Below are 12458 nucleotides of genomic sequence, written 5' to 3' on the forward strand. Positions count from 1 at the left end.
ATGATGTTGTTGTGAAAAAGGTTCATTTTGGTGCTTGTATTAATTTAGTGACACCGAAGACCTCCATCTACACCTCAAAAGAGATGGCCATATTATATAAGTAGTCTCAAAAAGCAAAATAGCCCATCCAAAATATAAAACATATTGTTGAATATAGTTTTGAAATATACAAACCTTTCCCATTTTCACTCTATTAAATCATTCATGACAACTTTTTTAGGCAGCGCAATGAACAGATAAGATAATTAATAATTTAAACTAAAAGAATAAAAATATCCTACATACAATCTAACCTTTCAAATGAAAGATGCCGGATAAATCTTTGGAAGGAACACGAACCGTGCACATATAACAAAAAAATATATATTTAAAAAAAAAAAATCAATATGTTGTTTTCCACAATATCATGTTTCGTCTATCAACGACCCGTGAAGATCCGGGTTAGAATAGGCCTTCAGCAACCCATGCTTGTCGTCAGAGGCGACTAACGGGATCGGGTGGTCAGGCTCGCTGACTTGGTTGATGCATGTCATCGTATCCCAATTGTGTAGATCGATGCACATGATGTTAAACACTGGATTGTCTGGTCCAGACTCGATTATTTACAGACCGCCTTCATATAGCTGTAGTATTGCTGAGTGCAGCGTCAAACAAACAAACAAACAAATATACGCACAATACCTATCCCTTGAATCACCCTTACAATACCCGCATTGTGTACATGGGAGACGTTCCCACTCAACTGTGACCCGAATCTGTTCAATTGTATAAACACTAACTCATACATGTACTTGTATATATGCTAGTCCATACTCGGTACACCTCTTGCTTGATAACGGTGTTAGAACCTACACCGAAACATCGTTCCATATTGTTGTTCATCCATATATGTTATCCTCACTTTGTTCTCCATCTTCTGTATGCCCCTCAAAGGCTTATCTGTCTGTACATGTCATTTTCCTTGCAAATAAAATATGTTATAGTTTCATGAGGGTATGTGGCACAGTTTGTCGCTGTGCAGAGTTGCGTCCCTTAGACGTGCCAGGAACCAATAATGGGTTCGATTCCCAGACTCGCCCTGATTATGTTTTATAGGTTTGTCAGTACCATATCCATGCTCGTGGAATTCATCAACGTTTTAGATATCTTAGACCTGCATCACTTAGGGCTTTCCTCCCACATCAAGCTGACACGCTGTGATATAACCGAAATCAAAGCGGCGTTAAGCCAAACTCAATCACAGATATTCAAGACTAGCGCACCTGCCAAGTCACGAGATCCCACTTCCGCTCATTGAGAACCAGTCGTAAATCCGTGTAGAAATTATTATTCAACACAGTCAGCCGTATTACGAGAAAGATACCAACAGTTGAACAAATGAAGTCAGTATATAATTATTGAAACTACCGTCGTCCGGTTGTCCCGCCTAAACTTAAAGGGGAATTACTACTCACCCATGGTTCGAGTCCATGCTGAATTGGGCGATGGTACTTAACTCGCCAGTTTCCTTATATACTGAAGCGCGTAGAACCGGGGCAGTAGCCTAGCGGTTAAAGCTTTCGCCCGTCACCCCGATTGCCCGGGGTCAATTCCCCACATGGGTACAATGTGTGAAGCCCATGTCTGGTGTCCCTTGCCGTGTCACTTTGTAAATGGAGGCGGTCGGGTAGACTAGTGGTTAAAGCGTTAGCCCGTCACGCCGAAGACCCGGGTTCGATTCGGGAGTATCACTTTGTAAATGGAGGTGGTCGGGTAGACTAGTGGTTAAAGCGTTAGCCCGTCACGCCGAAGACCCGGGTTCGATTCGGGAGTATCACTTTGTAAATGGAGGTGGTCGGGTAGACTAGTGGTTAAAGCGTTAGCCCGTCATGCCGAAGACCCGGGTTCGATTCCCGACATGGGTACAATGTGTAAAGCCCATTTCTGGTGTCCTCCATCGTGATATTGCTTGAATATTGTTGAAAGCGGCGTAAAACCATACTCAATCACTCACTCACTTTGTAAATGGGGAGATAGGTTAAGCCCGTCATGGCCCACGCAAAATGACAAGTAACAAAGTTGCAGAAACGTTTGAAATATTGATAAAAAACGATCAGCCATTTTCCTTCTTACACTTACAAGTTTTGGACTTTTTAAATATACAAATGTAGCTAAAATGATGATAAAAGCTGATTTTGTAACTGTAAATGGAAATCATGTTAAAGTCCGTTACCCAACAAAATGAACTTTTTTTATTTCCTGTGAAATCTGCTTGGGTAAAAGAATTAGTCTTTTTTAAATATTTCCCCTCTAAAATCAGCCTTTTAGACACATTTTAGCCTGAATTATGCACTTGTGTTGTCGTTTCAAACATGTAATAGTTGAAATGAACAAATTTTATTTTTTATGATCTTATTTCTTTTTTGGAGTACACAAACAATTTCTTGTTTGATGTGTGGGAAATGTGGTATGGAGTTGGGAATGTTTGATCTGAATATTATTTGCATTGTTACAGTTATAATATGATTTAATACTTCATTTCGTTTTTGTTGAAATGAACAAATGCCTATAAGCACATCTGATAACTTTCATTAATAATGCTGTAAGAGGCGACTAACGGGATCGGGTGGTCAGGCTCGCTGACTTGGTTGATGCATGTTCCAATTGCGTGGATCGATGCTCTTGATATCAATCACTGGTTTGTCTGGTCCAGACTCGATTATTTACAGACCGCCGTCATATAGCTGGAATATTGCTGAGTGCGGCGTTAACAAAAAAACAATCAACCAACCAATAATGCCAAATATTTTACACATTATACAGATCCTGTTGTTCAAATACTACCTCGTTCTTTGTATCGTATCTCACAAACAACAACATGTGAATAGGTGTGGTATGCCGTATTCACATTTTTTTGCAGTTGATTTTGCTTTTGAAAAAGGGTGAAAAAAGTACTTTCTTTTTAAGGTGAATGTCCCGCCGGAAGCAGCGAGAACAATGGCGCATGCGTACCATGTGAGCAGGGCAGTTTCCAGGAAGCAACGGGTTCAACTTCCTGTAAACAATGCCCTAAAGGGAAGACAACTCTGGACGTTGGTGCGAAGAGCAAAGCGGAATGTACCACTGGTATGATTCGTCACAACTCGCTTGTTGTTTTATTAACCCGCTTGGCCCACTTTATCCGTTTTGTGTGCGAGAGCGAAAAATCAACCAGGGAGCGCGTATAGCTATAAGGGACCGACCGTCTGATATTCTTGGGAGAGCCAGGGATTTGTATGGAGAGTAGATTTTTTTAAGCCGCAGCTGCAAAACCAGATATTTTTTTTAAGATTATAACTATGCGCCCAGTTATTTTTGTCTCTAAAAACAATGTAATTTATGTGACAGCCAAAGTTCTTTATTTTTCAACAGTCTAAAGCATATTTATTTTTTTCAAGAATTTCCTGGAGCAATAAATATTTTCGAAAAAAAAACCCAGTCTGTTGTGACGTTGCTCAGTGTAGCGTTAAACAACGAACAAACCAACATAAAACGCCAAGCCGCAATTGAGTTGTTATATAAACATTAACTTAATGTTCGATCTCTCTGCTTATATTTTGGACATTACGGAAAGCTTCTTAATGGTGAATAGAAATGAGTAATACTTTTTTATCCCCCGCCCCAACGAAGTTGGCGGGGGATATAGAAATGGGTTCCGTGTGCGTGCGTGGGTGCGTGGGTGCGTGGGTGCGTGCGTGCGTGCGTGTGTGTGTGCGTGCGTGCGTGCGTCCCGAAATCGTTTCCGGAGCATAACTCAGAAACCGTTAAATATTTCTCTACGAAACTTTGCATGTCTATCAGACTCATGCTGAACTGCTGCCTTTTGCTATTAAGGAATTTTGTAAATTTTTATTTTTTACGTTTCCAATGCAACAGGTTGGACTTAGGTTCCATAATGGTGCTGTTCGTTTCCGGAGCGTAACTCAAAAACCGTTAAATATGTCCTGACAAAACTTTGCATGTTTACCAGAAACATACTGAACTGGTGCCTTTCGCTATTTAGGAGTTTTATAAATTTTTATGTTTTACGTTTCCATGGCAACAAGTTGGACTTAGGTTCTATTATAGGGTGGGTTCACTTATGGAGTATAACGAATAAACTGTTTAATTTTCCCTGCATCACTTCGGGCTTTCCTCCCACATTAAGCTGACACGCCGCGATATAACTGGAATACTGTTAAAAGCGGCGTTAAACCCAACTCACTCACTCACTCCAAATCATTGTATGTTTTTGTGTTATAGATCCCAGTAGCCACAGTGACAACCGGGACACCACTCAAGGTACGGAGATGTTCGCTGAACGCTTGATTCAAAGATCTTTGTTAGTTGTGAGGTCACTCTTGTTACATCTTACCGAGGAAAAGGAGCTTACAGACTATAAAAGACCAGTTTCCAACCTTGCCGAACTAGGCTGGAATTATGGAGTTATATTTTGGCTTGACTTTTTTTCTGTTGATTGCAGGATTTGCAAAGCATGTTAACGCCGGCTCGGCGTCAACAGATATTTTCCACATCTTTTCATGTTTTTAATCAAGGTGCTCACGTGTTTTAATGCACTTCATTAGATTAACGGATTAGACCCGTTTTATTACAATATAGATTTTGATTATCAACCAGATCGTCTTGACTCGGCGCCACCATAATTGCTTGAAGCAAATGCAAGTTATGTGAGAGGTGGAATCCCTGATTGTTTAATAGGAGAGGCATAGAAGGGACATACAATGTAACTCGTAATTGCCACTGGTGGCGCTACGATCGAGCCAAGAAATTCCAGCCCTGTTCGGCAAGGGTGGAAACTGGACTTTAAGTCAGTTATCCCCCTTGCCTCTGGAGATGCTCTTGTTATCACTCTGACGGTGAATCATGTATGTCGAAATATATTGCTGGGAAAAGGTCATTATGATTATAGTGTTTGTTTGTTTCTTTGTTGTTTTACGCCGCACTCAGCAATATTCCAGCTGTATGACGGCGGTCTGTAAATAACCGAGTCCGGACCAGACAGTCCAGTGATTGACATCATGGGCATCGATCCACGTAATATGGACACGGTGACATCCATCACCTAATACAGCGAGTCTGACCGACCGATCCTGTCAGTCGCCTCTTACCACAAACATGTGTTGTTGAACACCACGTCTATCCCGTAATCTTCACGGGGCTATTGATTAAAGTACTTGAATGAGTAACATACTGCCTTCAATAGAAACGATAGTAACAACCCTTTTATATTGTTTTGCAGAAGCTCCAGTGGAAGATAAATCAGGTAATCCATTTGACATACAGAGAGAAACATCAATGAATAATGTTTACATGTAGCTATGTGTTGTTGTTGTTAACGTACTCGGCGGTATGTAATTTACAGAGTATGAGGTGAGGTGAAATGGGGTTTAACGTCGCGTCCAAGATTATTGCACTTATATAGCGACGTGCATGCACGTGTATGTGTGTGGCTGTTTGTACTAGTCCGGACTGATGCCGATTTATAGTGCTACCACAGTATACTGACTCCGAGCCGACCAGTCCTTGTTTTAGCCCCTTAATGCCGAGCGCCAGACATGGTAAGAACAAGCACCATCTTTTAACGTATTTTGGTGTGACGCAGCCGGGGATCGAACCCCGGACCTTCCGCTCTCCGGGCGGACGCTCTACCATTAGACCACGGAGGCGGTCTACAGAGTATCAGAGTATGAACCAGGTAACTCAATGATTGATATTACGAAGATTTATCGCCCAGGGGGGCGGGGAGGAGGTGGGGGGTGCTTTATTCTAACCGGGATACCTATGTGGTCTCTGTCAGTGAGAGCGAAGTGAATGAGCGTAGGTGTGCCAAGTTACAATGTTACAACAACGTCATAGTTCTAAATGTATAATCTGGTCAAGTTAAACCAGAGGCTGATAGCATGAGTGTGTGAATATGGTTTTAGCCCGCGCATATCATTATTCCGCGTTACTTCATACGCTGACACATAGCATTGTTTTGTTCAGGTTCGGATCGCACAATGATCATCGTCCTCTCCGTCATGATCACTGCCATGGTGTTCTCCATCACCGCTGCTGCTGTACTCTGGATTGTCAAGATGAAGAAGTAAGTTTTGCCCATGTTATATGCCTAGGAGAGTGAGTGCGTTGGGTTTTACCCCGATCTGCATGGTTTGTCCGTTGCCAGAAATGACTGGACGCCCTTTCAGACTCCACGGCTCCACTTAATCATTTATGTCCTGCGTCATGATCTTGGTATTTATAGATATACAGTAAACTACGGTTATAACGAACACGCTTATAACGAAATGACGGATATAACGAACTTACTTTTTTGGTCCCGACTATTTGCTGTGCTTATGCTGTATATATGCTTATAACGAACTAATGTTATATCGAACTAACATTAGTAGTCCCTTTGAGTTCGTTATAACCGTAGTTTACTGTATTTTACTAAACGCTAAGGCAAGTCTAGACTTAACCAAGTCTAGTTTCCTTGATTTCATATGAAATCAGCAGAAGAGGGAAGGTACGTTTGAAGAAAAATAATTTCAATTGTTTTAAAGGAATGTTTTCATAGACTGTGTAACAGCAGAAGAGGAAAGGTTTTTGAAGAAGAAAATACAATTATTTAAAAGAAATGTTTTCATAGACTAGGTGTTAGTCTTAGCATCAGTCTACCTAAACTATTTCTTGTATACACGGGTGGCCCAGTCGTCTAAGGCGCCGCGATTCGCTGTGCAGAGTTGCGTCCCTTGGGCACGCCAGAAACCTATGATTGTGGGTTCGAATCCCGGTTCGCCCCGATTATGTTTCTAGGTTTTTCAGCACCATACCCGTGCTCGTGGGTTTCACCAAAGTGGTAAACGTCTGAGACCTGCAACACTTCGGGCTTTCCTCCCACATTAAGCTGACACGCCGTGATATAACTGGAATACTGTTAAAAGCGGCGTTAAACCCAATTCACTCACTCACTCACTATTTCTTGTATTTCTTCGTCATTGTCTGTGAGTGAGTGAGTTGGGTTTTACGCCCCTTTGATTGGCATGTTAGTGGCCAGAAATGATTGGACACATTTTCCAGACTCCAAGGCTCCAAAACATCTGTCTACCTGAATCTAAGTCACTGACTGTGAGTGAGTGAGGGTTAACGCCGCTTTGAAAAGTAAAGTGGAATCTGTCAAACCCTGATCAAATTCACTGAGTCTAATTTTCTACGTTAATTTATCATCAAGTCAAATCTGCCTTAGACAGGTTTCCTTCACTGCCAATGTCGTACAGAAATTGTGAGACAATGGACCAATCATTTAAACCCAAATCATTCACTGACGTAGACAAGTGAGGCTCAGCATTTCATTATGTTTCCTATGTCTATTACTGTTTTATCCCGTCCTGAATGTCTTAATGTCGAATCTATGACCAGGTGAGCTTTAGATTCACGGCGCCTTTGCTTCGTTAAATAATACCATGTACTTTGTCATTATTACAGAGTGCCAAATGGAAGCGTATTATGGGGCGATTCGGGGCGTAACAAAGTGAACCCTGACCCCGAGGTTGAGAACGCCCCACCGCCTTACCCCGCCGTCTACATCCCTCCCCCTCCCCCTCCCCCATACACCGCAATGGACGCTCTCAACGCACCTGCAGCGTCTTTCCGCCCCAACACGGCGAGTGACGTCCAGCTCCGCGTCATGCCCGCAACCAACTCCCCTCTGATTAACAGGACCGTCCCCGCTGCCACTCAGACCAGCCTTGGCCCGACCCCTTCTACCACCCCCCGGAGTTCCAGAAACGCCTCCCCAAATAGGTCCCCCTCCCCTACCCCCTCCCAAAATAACTCCCGGGGTTCCTCCCCAAACCCATCCCCGGTCCCTGGTCGTCACCTCTCCAGCAACGTCAACAGCCAGGCACGTTCCAGGTCGTCATCGCCGGTCACAGGTTCAGCGAATGACACCCCAGCCATCCAAACCCGATTCATTGCTGAAGGAACGACCGTGGCTGGCAACACAGCGCACTGCTCTAAAATGATTCGTAGTCGATCAGCCTCTCCGAATCATCGTCTGCCGTCACGGAGCCCGTCTCCTGCCAGAAGCTTGGCGGATTTCGTTGGAACCTGCCAATCCGGAGCCCCGAGCACCCCTCCTCCCCCGGCTGCAATCTACAACCTCCCCGCCCCATGTGCACAGGAGCCTGTCCTCTCACCCATCAAGAGAATCAACACCGGGGACTCGGGGGAGATCCACCCACGGGTCAAGTCCGCTCACCGCGTCATATCCTCATCATAACTCTGTCCAATCATGACGTCGACGTTTGGCTTGCGGATTGTAATATTTATCATTTATTTTAATATCGCAAGATCAATGGGAATGACAATTTCGCATATCTAGCGTTCAAATACATCTACGCAAAAATGCTTTAGAAACCATATACAAAACTTCACTCAGTGAAGTATAAACAGTCGAGGAACATCATTCCCACCCTTATAGAACTTTACAATCACAGTGATCGTTGTAGGTACGCATTCGATAAGGTGACCCGAATAAGAGTGTAAACTCTGACGTTTTTCTATATGAAATTATTATTTTTAAATCGATTGTTTAAGTTTCGGAGCATGCATGTTTCGCCCCGTTGGTCGGCAAAAAATGACGGCTGAGCGATGTGGAACATGATTTTAACCTCTGGTGTTCAAAACTTTCAAACAATTATCTTATCGAAGTGACCCTTTCTGAACTCGTGCCATTCATGATCACTTGTGACACGGTGACAAGTCGAATCGCCACTCGTATCTCAGTGCACGATTCGGAAATACACTCACATGTGACGAATACACTCACATTCCATTAACATGTACTGTGCTTACTGTACACAACTCATCATTTGAAAGGCATACTAAGATACTGCAGAAGATGCACTTTTATCTGTTCCATAACAAAGTCGAATACTATGTGTATGTCGAATACTATGTGTATGTCGAATTCGAATACTATCCGTATGTCGAATGATATATGTATGTCGAATACTATATGTATGTCCCATACTATCTGTATGTCGAATTCGAATACTATCTGTATGTCGAATACTATATGTATGTCGAATAATATCTGTATGGCAACAATCCTTCCTGCATACACACAATGCCTATCAAAAGTTGACTAATATATTAGATCTTCATCGCTATCCAGAAAAATGGCAATATGATATAACTGGATAATCGAGGGTAGAGGTCCTGATTCGATTTGTAATGCACGCATGCCTAATATGAATTTTTTTATCTCAAATTTCTCTTTACTTCGTGACACGCCAGTCAAATGATATTGACATGTATGTATATTTTAAATGAAATACAGTGAAACGTCGATATTTCTGCCAATATCCCGGTCAATAATTATCGATATTTGAAATCGGCTTCTAAAATGTTTGATGTTTTCTTTTAAAAGGAAAGTTCTCATTTATGTTAAGTGTTCTATACACACTGGTAAGATTTGAGTAAATGGTTTGTGTGTATTTAAGTTTTCGGTTCTTAGAAGTCAACGATGACATTTCACATATCACGTGACTGATCGTTCATTGGTTACTGTACATTGTACACTGTACACTGAGTTAATTCATGACATAAGTGTTATAAGTTGTCAGCACAGTTGCTCATCTCTTGGTGTTAATAGTTTACCGTCCGACTTCAGAATTAAATTAAAATGTCCTTTATTTCCACTCTTCACCTGCCTGAATAAAAACATCTTACCGGAATTGTTTTGTTTAAGTCTCGAAATTTTATCGGTAGGATACTGGAAGAAGGGAAATAACTCTGGCTATAGCTTCGTTTTTTTCCGTCCCCACATTTTCCGTCTTAAAAAACAATCCACACATACGACAACCGCGGCACTCGGTATATCCACTGGTGCCGTTAGGTTACGCTCAAAATTCAGTTTCGAACTCTTGTAAAGACCAAAATGTAAGCCATAGTTGCACATATTGTATGCAGGCAGCAGGCAACCTATGTTATATCGTCCCGTGAAGATCCGGGGTAGAATAGGTCTTCAGCAACCCATGCTTGCCGTGAAGATCCGGGGTAGAATAGGTCTTCAGCAACCCATGCTTGCCGTGAAGATCCGGGGTAGAATAGGTCTTCAGCAACCCATGCTTGCCGTGAAGATCCGGGGTAGAATAGGACTTCAGCAACCCATGCTTGCCGTGAAGATCCGGGGTAGAATAGGTCTTCAGCAACCCATGCTTGCCGTGAAGATCCGGGGTAGAATAGGTCTTCAGCAACCCATGCTTGCCGTGAAGATCCGGGGTAGAATAGGACTTCAGCAACCCATGCTTGCCGTGAAGATCCGGGGTAGAATAGGTCTTCAGCAACCCATGCTTGCCGTGAAGATCCGGGGTAGAATAGGTCTTCAGCAACCCATGCTTACCGTAATAAGGTGACTATGCTTATCGAAAGAGGCGACTAACGGGACCGGGTGGTCAGGCTCGCTGACTTGGTTGATGCATGTCATCAAGTATATACTTTAATCAATAGCCCCGTGAAGATTACGGGATAGACGTGGTGTTCAACAACACATGTTTGTGGTAAGAGGCGGCTGACGGGATCGGTCGGTCAGACTCGCTGTATTAGGTGATGGATGTCACCGTGTCCATATTACGTGGATCGATGCTCATGATATTAATCACTGGATTGTCTGGTCCAGACTCGATTATTTACAGACCGCCGTCATATAGCTTGAATATTGCTGAGTACGGCGTAAAACAACAAACCAACCAACCAGCCTATGTTATATCAGATGTATTCTAAAGCAAGCCATGTGTATGTTTTAATGGTCTTCTTCGCCCCTAAAGATGAACACGGAAGTGAGAAACACTCACAATAATATTGATGGTCATCATGCATAATACTGGTCGACACTAAAAGTCTTGCAGACAACTAACGTCGCATTTAGCAGTAATCCGATCGGCCTTATCAAGGGATACTAAGAAATGAGTATTGTTTTACGCCGCTTTAAGCAATATCCAGCAATATCACGGCGGGGACACCAGAAATGGGCTACACACATCTTCACCCATTGTTTCTATGTGGTGAATCAGCTGATCGAACCCTAGTCTCCGAGATTCGCTCATTTATTAAAAATCAGACATTTTATTTTTTCATACGATACGATCCCCATGTGCGTGAAGGACCCGTCCCGTTAGGTGAACTTTGACCACCCTGTCTGAATGAAAGATTTAGTTCTTGAGCCAATCAGATGTGAGTTTTCTTAAACGGCTTCATTTCTTTACCATCTCGAGATTGAACATATGAAAACACAAATATTCATTCGATGTTACTCCCTTTGGAATTTAGAAAACGACGGCGCTCAGAAACGACAGGATGAGTAGAGTATCGACAAAATTCTTATATTGCGGCCTCATCTCAGCATTAGAAGACACAACGCTGATTGGCTGAATAAAAAGTTCACCTAACGAAATTGGTCGAACCGTTAACTGAAAATAATTTTTCGCCATACTAGAGACCATTTTTTGTAATTCCTGTTGATTTCGGTGTATACTTGGTGGTTGATTACGTAATCGATACCTAGCAATACTAATCTTGATTGAAACCTCTTGCGTCTCGTATAAAACGCATTTTCTTCAAACTGTAAATACGAACATTTTGTACAAAGAGTAATGCAATGCTTCTTTCATGTTGCAGTGTGTATTGCTAGGTAAGGACTTCGTTATTCGTTATGCTCATGATGTCATTCACTGGATTGTCTGGTCCAGACTCCATTATATACAGACCGCCGTCATATAATTAGAATATTGCTAATTGCAGCGTTAAACAACAAACAATGAAACATATGCGGAGGCTGAGTTGAAGGAAGTGTGTGTTTGTGTGTGTGGAGTGGGGTGGGGGTGTGGGGGTGAGGGGGGGGGGGGGTGGGGGGGGTGGGGTGTCCAAGTGATTGTCCTCCTACCTAGCAAATTTGGACGTTATTCGTTTTCATCTCCTTTCATTGTGTTTTTGTTGTTACTTTAAGTTACACTAACATAGCAATCGGAGGCATGTTTTGATTCAAATACAAACAGTCACAATAGTTGCAAGAGACATGAATTACAAACAAAGTCAAAACTCTCGCGAATACCGCAAATATGATGAGAATGCATCGCTTCGTCAAAGGGACATAACTCCACTAGCCATGACCTCACAGCAGATCAAACGATGACGCTACTGGGTATATGTTACGGGCGCTTCAAGCAGTAACGTGATCGTCTCGCGTGACCGCCCGTTCAGCGAGAAGATACAGTAAACTACGGTTATAACGAACACTCTTATAACGAACTGACCCATATTACGAACTTATTTTTTAGTCCCGGTCATTTGTTGTATATGCTGTATATATGCTTAAAACGAACTACGGTTATAACGAACTAAAATAAGCGGTCCATTTGAGTTCGTTATAACCGTAGTTTACTGTACTGGATATT

The 12458-nt window shown here is 42.5% G+C and overlaps 1 protein-coding gene across 1 annotated transcript in view; it reads left to right on the forward strand.

The window, feature by feature from the left end:
• LOC124144002 overlaps positions 1-9732 on the forward strand; it is a 95027-nt gene extending 85295 nt beyond the window's left edge. The window contains exons 23-27 of the mRNA XM_048385919.1: positions 2947-3105; positions 4261-4299; positions 5258-5281; positions 6004-6103; positions 7486-9732. Coding sequence (XP_048241876.1) covers positions 2947-3105; positions 4261-4299; positions 5258-5281; positions 6004-6103; positions 7486-8281 — 1118 coding nt within the window. The 3' untranslated portion in view covers positions 8282-9732. The remainder of the gene's footprint in view (positions 1-2946; positions 3106-4260; positions 4300-5257; positions 5282-6003; positions 6104-7485) is intronic.
• Positions 9733-12458: the final 2726 nt, after the last annotated feature.

The sequence above is a fragment of the Haliotis rufescens genome, unplaced genomic scaffold (assembly GCF_023055435.1).
Source record: "Haliotis rufescens isolate VD_foot unplaced genomic scaffold, xgHalRufe1.0.p SCAF_6, whole genome shotgun sequence".
In the NCBI taxonomy this organism is placed as follows: domain Eukaryota; kingdom Metazoa; phylum Mollusca; class Gastropoda; order Lepetellida; family Haliotidae; genus Haliotis; species Haliotis rufescens.